This window comes from Adelges cooleyi, unplaced genomic scaffold (assembly GCF_023614345.1).
Source record: "Adelges cooleyi isolate 19-005CV unplaced genomic scaffold, UGA_ACOO_1.1 ACOO_flye_CR_arks_rails_tigmint_CR_PRNA_21, whole genome shotgun sequence".
Lineage (NCBI taxonomy): Eukaryota > Metazoa > Arthropoda > Insecta > Hemiptera > Adelgidae > Adelges > Adelges cooleyi.
Window position 1 is genome coordinate 11,067,724 of NW_026095871.1, and position 22,482 is coordinate 11,090,205.

Genomic DNA, 22,482 nt, shown 5'->3' on the forward strand with positions numbered 1-22,482 from the left:
CATGAACGATGACGCGGCCCGTGATCTCTGTGGCCCCGTGTGCGTGCCGAGGTCAGCGGTTAGCACGGGCACGTCTTGTCGTCCCAGCGTAGGTTCCCGGTGCTCACTCGGAGACAGTGTGTGACCGTATTCGTGCGAGTCTGACGAAACTCGCTCGTTGAATGTCAATTCTAGTGAAAAACAAACAAAAATCTATGATCTTAAAAAAAAAAAAAACAGGGAACGCGCGTTGAACGACAAACGACGAGAGACGTTATCGTTTGACGATGATCTCTTTTTGTTGCGTTTTTACCGCTTCTTCACGAAGTTAAGTTTTTTTTTTCTTAGCACGCGTTCGGCATACTTAAGCGGCGGGTAACGTCCAAACGGCATAGTCCGAATACGTGTAATAATAACGGCGCACTTTTTGGCCGTCCGTACAATATAGTAACTACATGCAGGATGATAAATGTCCTGCGGTGGTAGTAACAGCAGTAGTATATCAGCCTCGGTGCTTATATATTAACAACGGAATAGAGGTGTTCCCGTGGGAATCAATCTTGTGATCGGACGGCTGCCGTCCGGGATGCGAGGGGGGGGGGAATGGTGTAAGTAATATAGTACATGCGTAACGCGTCCACCGACGATTTGTCTCTATTAATAACGCCAATATATACCGCTGTTACACCGAAAGGCAGCAACAGCAGTAGCTATACACGTCTACTTGCCCGACGTGTTCACATCTATCATGCAGGATCCCCTCCGATATTGTAATGTGCTTGTCTATCCTGCACCTATTGTAGGCGCTAAGTTCTACCCTCGTCCCGGGCAACATCGGGAAGTCGCTCGAGGCAAATGCGTATGTTAAAATTGTATTTGTGTTTGTCCGCAGTTTGTCCTCCCGGAAAGTACAAGCACGGCGTGGGCGACGACAAGTGTCAATCGTGTCCGGCACACAGCAAAGCACCGGAACAAGGAATGTCCGAATGCCGGTGCAACACCGGATACTTCAGACCGGCCAAAGATCCCAAATCCGTCCCTTGCACCCGTAAGTACATCGTCTTGATTATAAAAATCAAAAACAGAACCGTTACGACTATAATTGTTGCGGACCGTTTATAAAAAAAAAAAAAAAATACCGCCAGCGCCAAAGTCGGTGGTTCGTTTATTATGTGAAGCCATTATTATGTAGGCGTGATAATTATTGTTATTGAGACCGTGCAATTAAATTTGTCGTAATCATTTATCTGGTACACGCTTCTTATATAGGGGTGTATAAGAAAACTGGTAAAAGACCGACCGAAGGCTGCGCAGAGGTGGTGGTAGCACGGGGAGACGCGAGCGTGTTCAAAGGGTCTTTTATTGTATTGTGTATATTATTTACTTTAATAATAAGAATATCATACACTTTCTGCGCTTTCACCATCGTCGAACAACCCTCTTTGCCGTCCGGAACCGAGAAAACCTTGTACATACAAACCGTTTGCGGACAGTATTAATAATTGTGAAAACCGCTTTTTGTAAACGTCCGGTGGCCCCGAGTGGCCTTTTTCGTCCCCTTTTAAGTCGATATCCCTGCGGCGGTCGCCTCGACTAGTTTTATTACTGTGTGTACTTACTTGGTTACTTTGTTGCTCGCTGATTGCGCTTCGTTCACCGTAGCCCAGAATATATCTGTACAATTTTAAACGAGTTAAAAGTGCGCGTGCCTGCCACCGGCGAAGGAAGACAAAAAACCATCGGCGACAAATGCGAATTTCACGAACAACCATTTAACATTCAATCGTTGTCGATAGAGAATTGCTTTGTGAATATTAATAATGGACAAAAAAAAAACGGAGATTCCGCCGCCGTTGGCAGACGCGGTCATTACGTCAAATTATGTAAATGAGAGTAACAAAAAAAAACTAGTTTCAATGTATATACATAAATATGTCTTTTTTTCTACCCGACGTTCGAAGATTCTCCAGTAAAATAACGTTGATTAATAAAAAAAGAAAATCACCAGCGAACCCGCCAAAGGTATGATGTTTTTTTTTTGTTTGACAAATTGTTTTGTTTCCACTGGAATTTGCATTTATCTTTCGATCGTTTCCCGTTCATTTGTTACTTTAGCTTCGATGCAGAGCAGAGATGCTATTGTCTTTTGGTTGCGACCAATTTCGGCCTGACCCGTAAATGACTTCGGTTTATTAATGGCGACTAATTATTAGTATTCGCCACATTGGGCAGAATTTTCTTGTTTATCTACGGCTAACCAACCTAATCTAATCGATATGCCTTTCCGCGCATCGATCAGGTATTATCTAAGTACAATCTACGTGTACCCACCCCCCACTTGACTTAATGTGTTTGATTTGAGTGGTTTTCCCCCCTTAAACCCGCGCCTCCGAGCGATTGTTAAAAAACTGATTGCCAATAATACGGTTCGGTAAGTTTTGAAAACAACAATAGTCTCGGTTGACGTTAAAAATCCCAAGATTCTTTGTCGTTTTATTGGCTGCCACCGCCGCCGACGTTGTCCCGTTGGATTGGATCGATAGCCGCCGTTGTCGCTGTTCGCCACAAGTAAGTACGGTGTGGTGCACTTAACGCCGAATTCAATTCACACAAGACTTTTGTGTTAACGCACACACACGAGCTGTCGTCTATGTATGTGTTGTTGCCAACAAGACGGCGGCAAGGGAGGTGAAGAGGGCGCCGAGTTAAGTTATTTGTCCGGTTCGGTCGACCGCCGTCAGAAAATTCGAAACCCAATAATCCGGTTGATCGGACGTTTTATATTATTTTTCTCGGTTTTTTAAGAATTCCGCTTGCGAATACCCCCCCCCCCCCTCTGTCATTGTCGCCGCGTTCGGGTACACATGGTCGTATCGTGCCGCTGCACAAAAACATGTCATCCACCTCGAAGACAACCGATGTTTATCTATTGAAATCCTTCGGCGGCCAACACAATATAACGGGTCTTTTGTCCGGGGTTATGTGAACGACAATAATAATAATAATGATAATAAATACATAATACACGTATAAAACTAGTCCAATCCCCTTTAAAATAACATTATTGCGGCGGCGGTCGATTTCCAAGTTCGCCGTCGTCTCTCCTGTGTCTTTGAACCTCCTCATTGTTGGTCGTCATCGTCTACAATACATTGGATATCTGTCTCTGTCTTGCCACGAATCCGTAAGATGTTTATCTGTCGCGGGGGACGACGTTTTAGTCCATCTAAGGATTACGTTGTGTGTATATATTTATATGGACCGGTCGAACTGCGCGTAGGGAAGCATTGAGAAGTAAGGATGGTGTACATGTACATATATGTAGGTATACGAGAAACCGTAATACTATGCCGGCGATAAATCTTAGAAGAAAAAAAAATCTGAACGACAGTAAACAACACGGACTTATGTGTGTTAGTGTGTGTGTGGATTGATGTAAAAAAATAAAATAAAAATCTTATCGGCAGATGGTTATCGCTGCGGGTGTACACAAAACGTTGGGAATTGAAAGGACACGTCTTGTGAGTTGTGTGTGTTCGACCGGCAAAACGTCGCCGAGCGATGATCGATACGATGAATGTTGTTGTTTTTTTTAATTTTTACAAAAAATAAAACTGGGAAAAAAACCTGACAAAATATTGTATTTATCTTTCAACCCGTTTGATCCCGAGTTTTACAGTTACTTACATCGTGTTTCGATTTTCGAATTACACCGGTATGTGATCATCTCGCGGAGCTGAGAAAGCTTAGACCCTAAAAAGACTCTTCAAGCTCCCTTGGAATTTCCTCAGATGATTCGATAGATTTCCTCAGAAAATGTCAGCTCCCCCACGGAACAACTGATCAGTTACTGATTTTTTTTTAGAGTAGGAAGGAGTTAAAAATTTCTCCATAACTCTTCCTTCTCCTCTCTATATACTTGGGTTCGAAAACGTCGAGATAACCCTTTGTATAGGAATGTTCGGAAAATTCGGACTTATAGGCCGAAGAGACTTTGAGGAATGGCTTAATTAAGTTCTATATGTCGAGGACTAGACTGTAAAGTGGCCGAAGAAGGAAACCCCGGCTTTCTTTCTCTAGGCTACACTTTTTTTTTTTTGCTTCGATACGAAGCTGTTTTTTAATTGAAACTCAAACAAGCGGGGTATACTTTTTTTTCTGACGTTTTTAATGAAATCCCTCGTATAATAATCACGTAGTATAGGATATGTAGATGTCTATATAATATTATGTTATATTCTAAGGGACTACTCGGCGGCGGGTCATATCTCTTATATTATAATAATGTACGTATGCGTATTTGCACTTAGTTGGGAGAAAAATGAAAAGGAATGAAAAATATTTCCTCTGGTTTACGATATGTTTGCTGTTTTTTTTTTATGCGCCAAAGCTGCAAACAAAAAATAAAAACCTTAAAAGGGCAGCGAACGACGGCGGTACAATCCTTCTCTTTTGCGCGTGTGTGTTTGTGCCCACTGATTATAATGAGAAAAGTCGCCGTCGACCCAGACGCGACGAAGTCTCTTGAAAAATTAAAAAAAAAACTGCTGTTGCCGCACTAGTACATGGACAAAAGCGGAACGGCTTTTTAAATAGGTATATGTTTCCACTTTTTTTTTTTTTTTTATTAATATTTTTATTAATTGTATCTATATACGAGGCGCGGGAAATACCTTGTGCATACCTACTTGTACGACATTGTACAGTAGAGTGTACTACGGGTTATATACTTGCCGGGCAAAATGGCGGTTAACGAAAATTCCACGGCGGCTAATTATTTTCGGTTCGTAACAAATGTGTGCTTTGACGTTTTTCTTCTGCGGAAGTCGTCCCTTTGTGCGCCGTTCGAGTGTAAACAACGCACTCGAAAATCCGTCGTCGCCGTGTATTGTGTTGGGATGAGATAATTAGGTCTGTGTATCCGATAAGTCGAGTGAACTTTTTGATTTTTTTTATTACTTCTCTTTTTTTTTTTTGATTTTTTTTTTTTTTTAGGCGACGATCGCTTATTTTTACAAACGCATAATACAAGAAAGAGCACTCCACTCTTTACGGAATAGTAAAAAAAAAACCTTTTTAAATCTGTCAAAAGACGGCACACGCGATTTTGTGTTGATCCGACGAAGACGATCCGATATAGTTTTTCGCATTTATCAGACATTTATATATATATATATATATATATAATATAGGGTTTACGCCGCAGTAGTACTATTATCTGCCTTGCTCCCTTCACTCCGCCACCCCCTACCACGTTAACCGCCGGCGCATTATTATTTATATCGGATTCACGACGACCCGGGGTAAATCCAAAATCGCTTTTCGCGTATTAAGCTGACGGCTACGGGGAGCGAGATTACTTTGGACGGAATTTTCTTCTCTTACTTTTTATCCTTCTCAATTCCAACCGACCCTAAGGTGGTTGTAAAAAAAAACGCGCGCGAGTATAATAAATTGTCCGGAAATTGCCGCCACCACCGCCTCGTCTGGGCGCTAAGGGAGGAGAGGGGTAAGAGGGATGACCGAACGAACGAAATTGTATGTGTATATTTATATATATATGTATATATGTATTTTATACAAGAAAATAGAAGTAACGGGCGCATGTAATCTGTTGGCCCGTGGTCGGTTGTTTATAAAAAGAAATATATTATTTTCATTAAAAAAAAAATCTTTTCGGTTTTTTTTAAAAATAATTAAAACTTTAACCGTACCGCCGTTTTTTTTTTTTATGAAAACGGGTAAGTGACCCGGCGGCGACCGAGATCGTTAAATTGTACGTTTTCCGTTTTTAACCGCAATTAAAAGTAAAAAAAAAAAATTCGTTTTAAACGAGAAAGTAGATTTAGTATTTTTTTTTTTTTTGCCCCAACTTCTCTTTTTGGAAGTTTTAAACGTGTACCGCTCGTAGTGCATAATATTAATATCGTCGTTCGCCATTCTACTTGGCGACTTGTGCGGGCACGCTTGTTCAAACAAAACGGCAAACATGGTTTTTAACGAGCAGCAATTAGCCTATGAAAGAAAAAGTGCGGCCGCGTGGAAAAGGCGGACTTGCATATTTTAAATGGCGAGGGCCGCAGGAATGTAAAAGGAGATGATTGGTGTTTGCACAACAATATGCTGTTAAACGGCTGACCTCTGCCGAAGGAGAAAATGACCATGAAATCTACTGTCCGGCTCTTCGTCGTACTTTGTAGTGGCTGTGTTGTTTTGCCAATGTTTTGTTTGCGCCGTGCATCGTTAAGGCGGTTAAAAAAAATATCTTTGCCGACGCCAAAGGGAAAAGAGCGCGTCGCAAAGCACAGCTATTGCACTTGAATAATAACGACATATTATACGGATATGGGCTTTGATAAATCGTTTATAAGGAGTTATTGTGTGTCACATGATTTTTTTGGTGTACAAAACTACAACATTCTTTAGTACGAGAATTTCCCTTACTCATTGCTTTGTCGATATTTTGCAGAACCTCCGTCGGCCCCGCAAAACCTGACCGTGAACTTCGTGGACCAGTCGACGGTGACCCTATCGTGGAATCCGCCAAACTTCCTTGGCGGCAGGTCCGACACCGTCTACAGAGTGACTTGCGACTTGTGCGGACAATCCGTGATGTTCATGCCCAACGCGGTAAGTAAACCAATGCTTCGACGGGTGGATAAGTGATGACAAGTCGTGTATCTGTGACCCTGCTACCCCCCCCCCTCCCCCTCTTTCGAACGTATGCTCAAATACGGACTTCTTGCAGGACGCGTTCAACGACACCAAGATAACGATTAGCGGCCTGAGCCCGGTGACCACGTACAAGTTCCACGTGTGGGCCGACAACGGTGTCAGCAACTTGACCTCCAGCGAAAACCGGCAGTTCGTCGACATAGCCGTCACCACCGAAGCGTCCAACGTCAAGTCGGCTTCCGTCAACAACGTCCGGGTGACCCTGGTCAAGGCTTCGGAGATCGCCCTGTCCTGGGATCCTCCCATCGGCTCAGGGTTTCCGGACTCTGGCGTCGACGATGCCGTGGAAGTATACGAGGTGAGTTGTTGACCCCTTCCCCTACTCTCCCACCTACCCAGCCACCGGCAACTATATCTAAATCCGTCGGCGGGCTGGTTTGCGGTGTTTGTCGCAGGTGAGATTCTATCCACGCGGCGAAGAAGGTAACGCCAACAACAAGCTGACGGCCGACAAGCACGTAGTGTTCGGTTCGCTGAGACCCAAAACGGATTACGGCTTTCAAGTGCGCGCCAAAACCGCACACGGCTGGGGCGAGTACAGCCCGACCATTTACAAGACCACCGGTCAGCTTCTAGGAAGCGGTAAGAGCACCCAACAACAGGTCCAAAGAAAAAACGGGATAAAAGACGACACGGGTAAAATTGATTTTCAAAAAAAAAAAAGCGCCACTTAAATATCTGTGGTTAAGTCAAAAATAGGGTATAGTTTGGCGTGAATTCTAGTTGAATTTTGTCTCGGAGGCCCAATATTTGTATTAAAGTTTAATATTTTTAATATTATTACTTTGAACAATTTAAATAAGTTTCTGCAGTCACATTGTCCTTTTTTTTTTTTTAATACAGAACCAATGAGGGGAAACTGTTTTTCAATGACTTCCCTCATAGTCACATTGTCCTACCAATCAATTACTATCCGGTTTTGGTTGTTACCTGTGGCCACAGATATTTAAGAGGCCCGACCCTTATATTTTGTTTCATTTTTTCTCGGCTCGTTATTGTTTTTGTTTTATTACTATTATGATTGCACCTAACTAATGATTTTATTTTATCGCTTTTAACAGCTTACATTGGCGACGAAGATAACATGGAAGTCCGGATTATAGCCGGGGCCACCGTGGCCGTGGTCGTGGTCCTAGTGGTGGTCATCATCATGACGGTATTGTTTTTGAGAAGGTGAGTTAGGCGTTCCCACGATTATCCATTTTGATTTTTGATTTTATATACTAATTTACGATTTATTCAACTGCGACATATTCAATTCGGGATACATCTCGTTATATTATATTGTTTCCGTCTTCTACATTGTAATGCATTTTTCGTTTTTGTTTCTTCCAGTCGAAGCAACGACGAGTGCAATAAAAAACAACCGAGCGATTGCGACACCTTGGAATACAGAAACGGAGAAGGTAAGGGTTTATTTTCTATTCCTCCACTTAGGACCCGAATAAATTAGTTTGAAATAAAAAAAAAACCGAGTATAGTTTAATAAGTCCGGTATGGTAAATCCTACACAATCCTCTTTCCCGTATTGTCTAACAATATACCTTTTAAAATAATATATTATTATTGTATTACCTAACGCACTTAGTTTTTTCATGAATTTGTCTTGTGTGTTTAACATGCATCCATTAAAAAAAAAAACAGGACTTGTTGTTACCTACAGTAAGTGTAATAATATTATGTTTAGTGTTTTCCGTTTTGTTTTTCGATTCGTTCATCCCCAATTGTATTATATTATTTTGCTTGTGATTTTGGTTTTACCCCCTTTTTTTTTCCTTATGTATACTCGTGCATTTCCCAAATAATAATCCGCCATACGTTTTTGTAATTACATTAATATTTATTATTAACACATTTTAAATCACCGGTGGCTTTTCGAATAACTCAAATCGAAAAACGATTGCCGTAAAAAAAATATTTTTTTTTTTACTGGAGTTTCTGAAATTCCACCGGTGTCTTTTTTATTATTATTATTATACATCTTTTTTATTATTCGTCCCGACTTAGCCCAATGTAGCGCTCGTCTCTTACACCCGTAATATAGACAATAACCCTCGGGCGCTGACTGCTAATAATAATATTATTGACGAAAAAGCTATAGTTTATGTTTATTTTTGTTCGCCTTGCATTCTGCTTTGTGCTTTTGGTGTGAACACTTGTGTTTTGTTTTTGTTTTCCAGTGCATTGCAATTTGGACAACCCTCCCATAGTAGCCACTCACACTAGCAGCAGTAAGTCCAACCGATTACATCCAGCATAATAATATACATTATACATAATATGATGATATTATAATATAAAAATACAGTCTTCCATTTTTGCCGCTATCTATTATTTTATTAACACTCTCGATGTCGTCCGAGAATTTTCGACGGGTTTCATGACGTGTTCTTTTTTTATTTGCTTTTCTTATAGTGACCACGCCGTTGTTCACTCAAGTGGGTTCCACCACGTCCAGATCGTACATAGATCCGCACACGTACGAGGATCCCAACCAGGCCGTCAAAGAGTTTGCCAGGGAAATCGATGCTTCTTACATCACCATCGAGGCCATAATTGGTAAGCAGCACATTACTTTTTTTTTTAAAAACCCCAAACTTACTTGCATACTTAACATTGTTGTTGTGGTCGCAGGCGGAGGAGAGTTCGGCGACGTTTGTCGGGGCAAATTGAAAGTGCTCGGTTCGCCGTCGGTAGAGGTGGACGTGGCCATCAAAACCCTAAAGCCCGGAAGTACGGACAAGGCTCGCAACGACTTCCTGACCGAAGCGTCGATAATGGGACAGTTCGAACATCCCAACGTTATATTCTTACAAGGCGTCGTCACCAGGTCCAATCCGGTGATGATCATTACCGAGTACATGGAAAACGGTTCGCTGGACACTTTTTTGAGAGTGAGTATATTGACAGATGTATGGATATAGTATACACATCAAGGGCGTCCGTGCACGCGTGAAAGGGGGAATGACCATTCCATTGTAGCAGGCGTCATCGTAGAGTTGACAATAACATGGGTTTTTGTAAAAAAAAAAAAAAAGACTACCCAATTAAGGAGGTAACCTGGCTTACAAAGCTTAAGTAAAAGGTTCTTGTCCTTATCCCTTTTCTTCGCCGTTCACATACAAATGGGGTCGGCCAGCCAGAACGGCTCTCTCCACAAATATCCATTTATGGCCATTTCTTTATTCACTTCACACACCTTATCTACATTTAGATCCACATTCACATCTGTAAAACTAAAATTTTTCCGCCAAAATCGTATTTTTTCCTTTACAGCCAAAAAAAAAAATATTTCCCTTTGAGTCACACATTACCTTTCTTTCAAATTATTTTGACTGTGTTTTCAATAAGATGCTCAAATGGCCAGATTTGATTTACACCCCCCCCCCCCCCACCAATGGACGCGCGTGATGTTAGCGGTACGTTCGTCCGCCCTATCCCCTGATGTACTAAACGTCTTTTCCTCCACAGGCCAACGACGGCAAATTCCAAGTGCTCCAGCTGGTGGGCATGTTGCGAGGCATCGCGTCCGGCATGCAGTACCTGAGCGAGATGAATTATGTGCACAGAGATCTGGCGGCCCGCAACGTCCTAGTCAACGCTCAGCTCGTGTGCAAAATAGCCGATTTCGGCCTTAGCCGGGAGATCGAGAGCACCACCGAGGGAGCTTACACCACCCGGGTAAGCACGGCGAGAGCTGGTTGTTGTAGTGTTTGCGTGTCGGTGTCGACCGGGTTTTCCTTTGTCCTTGTTGTTGCAAGTTCCGTCTTGTGTCCGTCTAACGGGATGTATTATATGTTTTTACACAGTTTTCGAATTTCCAGGGCGGAAAGATCCCTGTACGGTGGACCGCGCCCGAGGCAATTGCTTTCCGGAAGTTCACCTCGGCGTCGGACGTCTGGTCGTTCGGCATCGTCGTGTGGGAGGTGATGTCGTACGGCGAACGGCCGTACTGGAACTGGAGCAACCAGGACGTGATCAAGTCCATCGAGAAGGGTTACAGGTTACCGGCGCCCATGGACTGTCCGGAGACCATTTACCAGCTAATGTTGGACTGCTGGCAGAAGGAGAGGACGCACAGACCGGTGTTCCTGTCCATAGTGAAAACCCTGGATAAGCTGATCAGATGTCCCGACACGCTGCGGCGAATCGCCCAAAATAGGTAAACACCGTTTAAAAAAAATATATATATATATACACAATATGTATTTTTCATATTTGTTCGAGTAGTAGACCGAACTCTGGAGTTGGCGATAACCCGGGGTTTAAATAAAAATGCCCGATTAAGTTATTATTGTTATTTTTTGTTGTCATATTATTAAACCCAAATCAAATCTGGTTCACAATTAAAAAGTGGTTAAAACCTGGATAAAAATATTTGGTGGGCTTAAACGAAAAAAAAACCCGCTGGGTTTTGCGATAAACCAATTATTATCGTCCTCTTATGTTCGTAAACACTGTTTTTGCCTTTTGGTTCGGTCCGCTACTTGTCATCGATTGTGTCTCTTGGGCTTTGCATATTCGTTTTACATATTATTATTATTGAGTGCTGTTCGCGGCGCCGGTTTTTCGAGTTTGCCCTAAAGTACAGTTGGAACAAATGTTAAAATCATGTTGTGGACTTTGCTTGGATTTCAAACTGAAACCGCTGCTAACCGCCATCAGTACCTCAAAATGTTTTTATTTTATTTTACAATCATAATAATTTTTACTCGGTACCACTGCTGATTGGAGCTTATTATTTATTTATTTATTTAACTATATTTTGTATATTATATTATGTTGGCTTTTTTTTTCGTTTTTATCGTTTTCAAGCATAAATACGTTTTTCATAAATAATTTGTTCGTTTTTTTTTTGTTTTGAATGCGTGTGAACTGCGTATTTTAGCTTTAGCAAATTTAAACAATTTTAATTCGTTTTTAAAACGACGACAGTAGATAATAGAATGCACAAGTCCATCCCGTTCCGAGCAAAATATAAGTTACAAACGAATTCTCAGTTGACTATTTTGCCCAGATCAAAATGTTGAGTAATTTCAAAAGTTCATCGGCGGCAAACGTTTAACCGCTCTCGACAACATGTTTCTCGCCTTATCGAAACTCACAATTTTCTTAACGTGCAAATGCATTCGCGTAAGACGTTAGCCGTTAACAACGTTTCCCTAGTGAATTTCGCCAAAAGTTTCCTAAATAAAAGTTGCTTAAATGGCAAAGTTTTTTATGTGCTCGATCTGTATATTCCGTTTTACATTCACAATTTAACGGTACCTACTCCGCAGTGGTGTAATCGACGGAAGCATAAAGCCACCGCCAGGCATATATTTTTTATTTTATTTTTTATACCTACTCGTATTTTATAAAAAAAAAACCGTATCTACCGTTTATCCGTCTGCCCAAGTTCTTGTCTGCCGATTACTATTCTTGAATCCTGTAGTGCAGTCACTTACGGATTTTGGCCGACCGTTTGATCGCCCACAAGGCCTTTTGTCCTTTTGCTTTTTTTGTGAGTATAAAAAAGAAGCTTGGCTCACTCATAACTCTGCACGGGAGCGCGCTCGTCCTTGTTGATAAACATGCACTGTGTGTCCTATGAGTAAGGTTAAGCCAGAAGAATTAGGAGATTAGCATTTAGTTGGATAGTTAAAAAACCAAATTATTTTTAAAATTTGATTTTAGTACAATAAAATATCATAAAAATATATTCTCTAAAAATGTCGAGAGGTCCAACAGTTAGAGGAAATATTTGGACATCAGGCGCTGTTAAAACTTTTACTACGATATTTAAAAAAAATAACGACAGAATAAATTCAAACAAAAATAGTGCTGAGGGTTTTTTACTTTAAAGACGCCATTTTGTTGATATACAATATGTATATGTATTTTATAAAACCCTCCGGTCGAGTACTGCTTTTATTTACAATTTAGAATAATCGATTGTAAAATAATTTGGCCTCCGTATTTGGCCTTCGAATCTTTCTTAAATCGATTTTTCGAGTATTTTTCACAAACATTGCTTTTTGAAAATATTATACACTTTTGGATGACTTAACATTTTTTTTTGCTTATCTCTTGAAAGTTTCTCGTTAAGTAATCGCTTTGAAAACAATTTTCCATATTTTTAATAGTATGATCAAACTGTGTCTTAATATATATACTTACATAATAATCGGCACTGTGGACTTGATTGAACTGCTCTTGTTTTTGGGTCTAGTTGTTAACGACTAAGTGTGTACAAAACCGTTTAAGGAGAATTCTTTAAAAACAAATTTTAACGCCTTACGGGAATAACGCTCTTTACATACGTATATATGTACAAAATAAAGAATACACGTTACTTACGGTAAAACATATACATATTAGATTTAGCCTAACACTCCTAGGTTCAGCTTTGGTGTCCGGTGCAAGAAAAAAAAACACAACATTGTGTGTAATATATATATTTTTAATAAATAATTTTTTCCCTCTAATTATTATTATCGTTTATCATGTATATTGTTGCTATCTTAATGTTTTTTAACTTACCTACTTACTATATTTCTCATTAACAAACGCATATATTGGGTTTTGCATGTTTTCTCTCTGGACACAGCCGTCCGCCGCCTGTTAACCCGTATTATGTGCCGGTCGTATTTAAGTGTGGCTCGGATTGGGTGTCGTTTCATCACGAATAACGGGCAAAAAAAAACGTTTATGGTTGTCCGCGAAAAGAGAGGTAATACCCGTTGTTATTGTTTGATCGCTTAATTATGATTTTTAATAATGATGTAAAAAAAATTAAATTGTATGTATTTGTAGCTGGAAAATACGCATAATAATAATAATACTTATCTATCGAGCGGCATTTTTTAGATTTTTGCTTTTTTTAGTTTTTACAATTTTTTAGTCTTAATTTATATGTATAATATTGCTTTTGCACTTAATTTCCATGTATATTATATTATGGCAAAGTTGGGCAGCGTTGGACACATTGCTCAGCTCTTGTTTTTTAATGTTTTTGAATGTGAATTGTAATCGCTTTATCGTCAATGTTGTTTCAGGTCCGTTAACCCTCTGAGCTGCGATGCTCCGGACATGACCCAATTCAGTTCGGTCAACGAATGGCTGTGTTCCATAAAGATGGCCAGGTACTTGGACAATTTCGAGCAGGCCGGCATCGTCAACCTGAAAGCTGTAGCCCGACTTACCGTGGCCGACCTGACGGCGCTGGGAATCACGCTCGTCGGTCATCAGAAGAAAATCATGAACAGCATACAGGCCATGCGTGCCCAGCTTTCGGCCAACCTGTCCGAGGGCTTTCTGGTCTAAGTCACACGGCCAAAAGCCAAAGGCGGCCACCATATTTTCGGTTCCTAATCTATCGACGGCTTCGGCACTTAACTTTCCAAGTACCTAGACTGTACCTGTAAATTATTGATTAATGATTATTATTATTAATATTAACCGGAGAGCATTTCCTTATTTATTTATAATTTTTTTTTTTTTTTGTTATTCTCCCTCCGATATATTGTGTTGCCTTTTTTTTGCCATCGACAACTCACATTCAAAACATTTGAACGCCATCTTTTTGATATGATAATTACCTATTTTGGTTTTTTTTTCTATTGATAAAGAAAGAATCCCCTTTATTTTTCCTACCCGACAATTTTATATTATATATAATAAATAGGAGTAGAGTAATACGTATTAATTTAATTCATTGTACGACTATGTATACTTTGTATATTGATATAGTAAAAAATAATAACTGTAATTGTAATTGAAAAAATTGTGTTTTTTTTTTTTTTGTTAACTTGACGTTTTTCAAGGAAATCAAATTAAAATGTTTTTGACTTTTTTTTCAGGGATAATCTAAATTTTTTTTTTTTATCGAAACGTGTTACAGTTAATGTATATATATTTTTGTCGTTTTTCGTGTGTACATTGATATGTTGAAATAATGTTGTGGTGTATATTTATGTATAAAATATTATTGTTGTCTCTTTTGTACAACCAGACTGTTTTTTTTTAGTTTTTATAAATTATTGTATTTTTACGATGATCCAAACTTGTATTATTATTGTAAATAAAAAAAATTAGGCATACTCTTGTTGAGTAAAAATTACAAACAAATTATATAATACAACAAAATTTAAGTATTATTTATAGAGAAAGGATGTTGTTTAACGTTAAAATAAGATATTTTATATCAAATTTTTTTTTTAAAATTATTTTATTATGAATAATTTTAACGGCAAACCGATGTGGGGAAAGACACGTCCGCCAAAGTTAACTGTGATAAATAAAAAAATATATTAAAATTTAAATTTAAAAAATAATAACTATTTGACAAAATTGTACAGTATTTATAGTATTTAGTGATCTTACTAAAAAGTCCCCGGTTTGTATTGTGTTTTCTAAAAATTATTATTAGTTGTACACTGCCTAGGTTCTACGTAAATCTATGTTTCAACTTTATCTAAAAACTGGCAAAGAATTACATTTCATTTAACTCCACTACTAATAACTAATTCAATACGACTACCTCAACTGCATCTATCTCAACTCACAAACTTCCTAATTTTCAATAATGATAATATATACACATATATAGACAATGCAAATATCAGATATAAGTAATTTTTTTTCTCAACAATTCGTTTACAGTTCCGTCCAGTATTTTAAAGTTACAGTAGTCACCAGTTTTTATTATTACAATAACTATTAGTTTCGGTTAATCTTCTAAAACTGCGCAATCTTGACCTTTCTCTCTAACCCATTTTTTAATTAGCATTATCTTATTATCTAACTATAATAATTATGTACATCTTTACCCCGTGTGAAAGATAGGAAACAAATATTACGATTCCTCGCCCGATAAAAATTCAGTACCCAATAGGTATACTCACCCTGTATTTACATATAATATATAATTTATCAATTGTATAAGCTTCTACTTAAACATATTATACATATATACACTTATATTAATATATTTTTTTCTGTTTGTAAGCTAATTATTATCATTTTATGTAACTAGAAACATGTTTTTTATTATGTTAAAAATTACCATCGATTCTTTCGTTTTTTTTTTTGTATAGTCTTTATATTTACACCAAAGCTCTATTCGTACGACATATGTCTTAATAGAGTTATTGCGAAAATGGGCTTTGTATGTATATTGTATAACTCGTCATTATATAATTATAATTATGTACAGTATAATAATAAAAATATATAAATAAAAAAAAAGTCCTACGTATTGTTGAATTTCCAAAACCTAATGAATTAAAAAATATATCATTGACAAGTAACACTGTGTCACACTACTACAACATAAATACACAGTTCTAGTCGTCTATATTGGTACTAATATTAATATTTTAACCAGTTAATTTTTCAATATTCCATTGTTCTTTTATAATATATGCTTTAGAAAATGTCAATAAAAACATAAGAACAAAAATTTAAAAAATACATTTCTAGCCTAGTAATTATATGGTGGACACCCCTCTTTCTAAATGTTATTATTTGATCAAATAAAAATAGAAACTGAACAATTACCAGTTTTTTGTAAACCTTTATTGTAAAGTTTTTCAACATGTGCACTACATTTCGATATTTAAATTTTAATTAAATGAAATGATGTCAATTGCCAAGCAAACTTTATACATTAAAATTGCACAATAAATATAATATAAATATATATCAAAGCAGACTGCTGTACAGGAACTAGTTACAAAGTTACGAAAATCAGTAACATTCTAACTTCTTTATTACTTTTTATCTGTCGCAATTAACAACTTAACAAGTAAAGTTGAATTGAGTAACTTTTCCAGTTTTGGTGTACATCATAACGATCAATGTATTATTATTATTATTTAACAGTGTATTCTTTTACAGCAATCAGTGTCATTGTCGTATAATAAAAGGTAAATAAATAATATTAAATGGTAATAATATGTTTTATAATAATTCCGTAATATTTAAAATTGTCTAGTTTATTAATATTGCTGTGTTTAATTATATACTTCTGCCATTAAGTGTATACATTTGTTTATAATGTAAACGGTTGTTAAACTCGGTACCTAGACGGTAAGTAAGTGTTATCTTGATGCCTATTTGTTGTAGGCTGTAGCCATAGAATAGGTACTTATGATTTTCATACTGTTTGACTTTTGTGTATGCATTGAAAGCTAATCATGAATCGTACCTACGTGAATCATAATCGAACGTGCGTGCAATATGTAATGTGTGTAAACGGAGAAAAATACATACATTTTCGACATATTAAATTAAACAACAATTGTGTACATATGTGCATATTTTGATGTGTTATGCTGCAAAACCCGCGTACTGCGTAGGTAGAGTTTCCGTTTAAAAATAAAATTATAAACATAATACGCTTTACACGAGCTCATAATATTAACTAAGTGTCAGCATTTTATAATGTATAGCGTAGGCGCAATACGGAGATAGGATTAATGTAAATGGTACAACAACATCTAAATCGAACGAGGTTATGTAAACGTGCATAATAATATACATATTATCCGTCTGGTACACAAACGGGAGCCGTTTTTGATGTGTTTGAGTTATAAATTAATTTGATACTGTAATCTCATTGCGCGCATTAAAAGGTGACGTAGGTACTAAATCCAAATGTTAGAACTTGGAATTGGACTAGTAATCAGACAGTGTTGGGACTATAGCTGTTGCCCACTTTATTATAATATATATATACAACCGTGTGTGTAAGATCTTATGTAGCGCGTCTTTAAGTGCAACAGTCAACATAATATTATGTTTTCAAAGGATTAATCTTTTTCGCCATATCCGACGCAATACGATGTAAATATAATAACAGCTACAGGTTTTAATGTTTTATTACAACATGATGTGCCAGGGCAGATTATTATATTTTGGCGGTGTTTACCTATACCTAAGTATATAAGACTACTTATATACTTACTGTGACTAACTCATATAAGCGACAAAACAAAAACCTTGACGGATTATATAAGTTTTAAAAGGATTTTCGTATTTATTAATTTCAGTACCTACATCAAAGTTATACAAATAAATATGAAAGTCTATAAGTAAAAATAAAGTCAAAATTTCATTACCTAAAAATAAAATCTAGTTTTCTCAAAAGTAGCCTGAATTAATGTTTCTTCAAATTTCACACCATGTTGAAAACAATTTTATTTATCCTTGTAAAATCATGGTGTTTTAAATCAAAGAAATGAAATTGCATCGAAGCTTAATAAAAATACATAAAATGTATTTAAAATTAATAATTTCAAAATGAAAAAGGCTATAATTCCCGATAGTTTAGAATGTTTAAAAGTATTATTAAGAAAATTATTAAACTTTTTTTAAGAATATTTTTGAGTCGGCCGGTTTCCTATAAGGAATTGGCAGTTTAGTTTTTTGATATGGAACCCAGCTGAATGGTATTTGGGTCGAATACATTAAAATACATACATTTGGTTGGCCGCGTGGTCAGTGTCGATCCTAAGTCAATATGCGAGATATCCCCCTCATAAAAAAATGATTATTGATTTTCAAATAATAACTTACATACTTGATTACATTAATAAAATAATTTTTGAATAAAAATGTATAGATTCAACCTATAATAAATGGGATTTTATAATAACCAAATCTAGGCCAGTCACTTTTTATATTACAAACCGCTTATATTAACAAGATAGTTAAATATTTATAAATTTAATTAATTTTTACCTAATCAGTTAAGAAGCGGGGTCTGCGGGGATGCAAATTATTAATAAAATCATGTTATTTTATAACTTAAATTCTACAAGATTAAAGCATTGGGAGGACGTTATGCCCCTGATCGTTCTATATGATGGGTTTAGAGCATCTGTTATGTAATCAAAATTGGTATAATTGAAATTTTAGAGCGAATGTCATTTCCTTTTCAAGATATGCCCTCGAAAATTTTTTTTTTACTGTTCTAAAGACAGTTTCGCGGTTTTTATAACCGCGAAAATACCAAATTTTGAATTGTTTCAAATATGCAACATTGTGCAGTGAAGGGTTTAAGCACATGTCGATAAATATTTTCTTAGTGACATTAAGCCGAACAACATACACTTTTTATGGAAAATATTCATAAATTCATTAGAAATCCATTTTTAAAAGCGAGTTAATTTTTGTAGGTAATTATAGATGGATTTTTATTTCATTAAAAATACAATATTTGAAACATTTTTATAATTTTTGTGTATCTCGTATTGATTTTCTATTTGAATTGAACTACTACCTACGGGTTGGTTTTAGAATCCGTTTAGATACCAAAAAATATGGATTAAAATTAAGCTCATTTTTTTCTAACGAAATCTAACTTTACACGTTATGACATTGTGCCGACAGCCGGAGATGGGTATAGGAAATGCACTATATTTTTATTATAATAGGTAAGGACGTTAGATAGGTAGGTGTCATGATCATAATATCCTTATCTTACAAACATGGCCGCCGCCACCCGCGCACCGGCCGGTGGTCCTTGCTCTCGTGAGTCAACGGTGAATAACCCGCAGCGGCAGACGTTACCGGTGCCGATCGACCAATCAGATTTCGCCACGAGCCGCTGTCGACAATAACGTCGTACCGATAACAGCAACGTAGACCAAAAAAAAAAATTTAATATTTCTTCGTTCCCCCCGACTTTGGTTCAACGCACTATTCGCTATACTTAACTACTTCTAATATTAATAAAACTTAGCAAACGTGTTCGGTGCAACGTTTCGTTCATTGTTATCCGGAATTTTCGTTATACCGGTTACGCGACGTTTGTCGCATGACCGTTTCGTAGTACATTACAGTCAAAAATTTCGTGTGGGTTTACAATCTCGTCGTTCACATTGTACCAGCTAGCAAATTTATTTGAGTAAATAAATTCTGTTCGCCTTAACGACCGGCGAAATATGAATCTGTTGTTTTGTTGTAAGTATATTTTACAGGTTATCGAATCGACGAACAAAACAACATTTCTTCAAATTCATCAACAAATATGATTTTTTATCGCAGGTGTTACATTGGCGGCCGTCGTCGGGTCAACGGTGCACGCGATTTTTCCATCCAACTCGGAAGTGATCGAACTGACTGATTCGAATTTCGATAAAAAAGTGTTGCAGGGAAACGAAATTTGGTTCGTTGAGTTCTACGCCCCGTGGTGCGGACACTGTCAGAAATTCGCACCCGAATACGCTAAAGCCGCCAAAGCTTTGTCGGTCAGTATCTTTAAAACTGATTTTTCGATAACTCGATGTGTGAATGACACGTGTATTGACATTTTCCAGGGTCTTGTAAAAGTAGCTGCCTTTGACGCCGACAAGTACCCGTCTATTGCAGGTCGTTATGGTGTCACAGGTTTTCCCACCATAAAAATATTTGTTGATAAAAACAAACCCAACGATTACAAAGGCGATCGAACAGCTATCGGACTTACCGATGAAGCATTCAAAGTAATTAAAAACAAGGTACTTGCCCAACTCCAGGGAGTTCCTTACGGATCGGCAAATTCGTCAAAGAAATCTTCTTCTGGAGATAATGTCGTTGAGCTGACGGATGCTAATTTCGATCAGCTTGTATTGAACTCGAACGACATTTGGTTAGTTGAATTCTTTGCACCGTGGTGCGGACACTGTAAGAACTTGGCACCTCATTGGTCTGCCGCCGCAACTGAGCTGAAAGGAAAAGTAAAGTCATTAATGTTATTATAAAAAACAATAATTCCTTAAAATATTCTGAATAATTATCATATTTCTTACTATTAAAAACTGTTTTAGGTTAAACTCGGAGCTCTAGATGCTACAGTACACGCGTCAAAAGCTCAAGAATTCAATATCAGAGGTTACCCGACAATCAAATTCTTCCCATCGGGTACGTCTAGTTACAGTGGAGCTGAAGAATACACAGGTGGCCGAACATCAGCGGATATTGTTAGCTGGGCTCTGCAAAAACACCAGGAAAACGTGCCAGCCCCAGAAATCAACGAGGTAAAGTCACTGTGGTCTTAAAAATGTTTTTTAACGTATATATTAAAAATAAATGGGTGCCCAAACGGAACGAGTATTTGAAATTCTTGTACTTTGGGTATCAACAAATCTAATATCTATTATAACTATAATTTTGTTTTATTTATTAATAATTAAGAGTTTATTAATTTATTTAATATATTTTTGAATTGACAGATTGTGAATGAAGAGGTTTTCAAATCAGGATGCTCGGAACACGCTTTGTGTGTAATATCTGTGTTGCCACACATTTTAGATTGCCAGTCCAGTTGTCGTACCGAGTATTTGAATACGTTGCGCACTTTAGGAGATAAATTTAAACAAAAGCTCTGGGGGTAATTTTTATTTTTTCTATATTATTTCTATGATTTCATTTGATTCAGTTCCAACTATTCCCAACCTTCCATTACACATTTATTATTGTTTGTTCACAATCTTTCCTTCCTTTCCTTAGAAATGTGTTAATGTTAACACTTATTTTGTTTTTAGATGGCTCTGGGCCGAAGCCGGGCAACAACCTGAATTGGAGTCGTCTTTAGAGATCGGCGGCTTTGGTTACCCTGCATTAGCAGTTTTAAATGTTAAAAAAATGAAGTATTCTATTTTAAGAGGTTCCTTTTCGGAAGATGGAATTAAAGAATTTTTGAGGTAAAATTTATTTTCTACATTAGCAACAGAAGCCGGTGTGTTAACGAAAATCTTTGTATTATCAGGGATTTATCTTATGGCCGTGGAACAACAGCTCCAGTTAAAGGTGCGTCTTTACCTACAATAAATACAATTGAACCATGGGATGGAAAAGACGGCGAATTGCCAGCAGTAGAAGACATTGATTTATCAGATGTTGAACTAGATAACCCTCCAAAAACAGAATTATAAATTCCATTTCCAACTTCCAAGTTCGCCCTATTTTTTTTTTTTTTGTATAGTTTATTTAAGACTGAACCAGTTCTAGAAAATGAATTACTTATTATGATTAACCATTTGGTTCTTTAACTAATATTCATTATAGTATAACCACTAAAATTGAAAACTCATATTTAAATATTTTTAATTTTTCTTATTAACAATAATATTATGCTGAATACTTGTTTACATATGTATACTTAAATTGTCAATTTACGTCTCATATTAATTAATTCCAAAAAAAATGTTTACAGAAAGTGTGGAGGAAGTAACTTTCTATACTTTCCATATTTTGTTTTATCTTTTTAATTAATAATATTTATTATAAAATAAATTATAGTGAAACATTGGTTATTCTTTAGAATTTTTATTTTAGTTGAAATATTAGTTATTATTGTTAGTGTATACATTTTATTAAAACGAATAACACGTATGATTAGTATTGTTGAATAATCACTTTAAAAGCTATTTTTCTTTAAAGTTCAATTAAACGCTTATATACTTTGTTCAAAATGAGATTGGTACGCGGAACAAAGCCGCTCCCATGCGCAGTAGGTGGCCGCCTGTACCGATCTCATTTTGAACAAAGTATAGTTATACTGAACACACTTGGGAGGTTCACTGTTAATTTAGTGTAAAAAAATAAGAAATAATGATTTATTGAAAGAAAGCCTTGGAAATAGATTGCAGATTTGAATATTATTGCATTATTTTTTTTAAGTTTGTTAAGTTTTAGAGTTAAAAAAATGTACTGTTACTCTTTGGAAGTTTTCTAATTTCAGCATTGCTTATACATAAAATCCTCCAAAAAAATTAAACCTGCAACACTGTTATTAATAAT

The 22,482-nt window shown here is 36.8% G+C and overlaps 3 protein-coding genes across 14 annotated transcripts in view; all 3 read left to right on the forward strand.

The window, feature by feature from the left end:
* LOC126834735 (ephrin type-B receptor 1-B) overlaps positions 1-14,456 on the forward strand; it is a 102,969-nt gene extending 88,513 nt beyond the window's left edge. For 2 of the 11 annotated variants that reach the window (XM_050566874.1, XM_050566873.1), the window contains 13 exons: positions 872-1,027; positions 6,449-6,609; positions 6,728-7,012; positions 7,110-7,350; positions 7,776-7,887; positions 8,050-8,120; positions 8,359-8,376; positions 8,895-8,945; positions 9,130-9,273; positions 9,349-9,608; positions 10,186-10,395; positions 10,524-10,876; positions 13,752-14,455. In XM_050566874.1, the coding sequence (XP_050422831.1) occupies positions 872-1,027; positions 6,449-6,609; positions 6,728-7,012; positions 7,110-7,350; positions 7,776-7,887; positions 8,050-8,120; positions 8,359-8,376; positions 8,895-8,945; positions 9,130-9,273; positions 9,349-9,608; positions 10,186-10,395; positions 10,524-10,876; positions 13,752-14,019 (2,330 nt within the window). In that variant the 3' untranslated portion in view covers positions 14,020-14,455. Of the gene's footprint in view, positions 1-871; positions 1,028-6,448; positions 6,610-6,727; positions 7,013-7,109; positions 7,351-7,775; positions 7,888-8,049; positions 8,121-8,358; positions 8,377-8,894; positions 8,946-9,129; positions 9,274-9,348; positions 9,609-10,185; positions 10,396-10,523; positions 10,877-13,303; positions 13,427-13,751 lie in introns of all 11 variants that reach the window. The other 9 variants (XM_050566884.1, XM_050566879.1, XM_050566880.1 and 6 more) reach the window with 9 other exon arrangements.
* Positions 1-22,482, forward strand: part of LOC126834734 (serine/threonine-protein kinase mTOR) — a 192,341-nt gene that overhangs the window by 154,272 nt on the left and 15,587 nt on the right. The window lies entirely within an intron of this gene.
* Positions 19,259-21,993, forward strand: LOC126834737 (protein disulfide-isomerase A6 homolog). The gene is made up of 7 exons (XM_050566885.1): positions 19,259-19,662; positions 19,747-19,949; positions 20,019-20,417; positions 20,508-20,717; positions 20,913-21,070; positions 21,225-21,383; positions 21,449-21,993. Exons 1-7 carry the CDS (start codon positions 19,644-19,646, stop codon positions 21,612-21,614), a joined length of 1,314 nt encoding a protein of 437 aa, XP_050422842.1. The 5' UTR covers positions 19,259-19,643; the 3' UTR covers positions 21,615-21,993.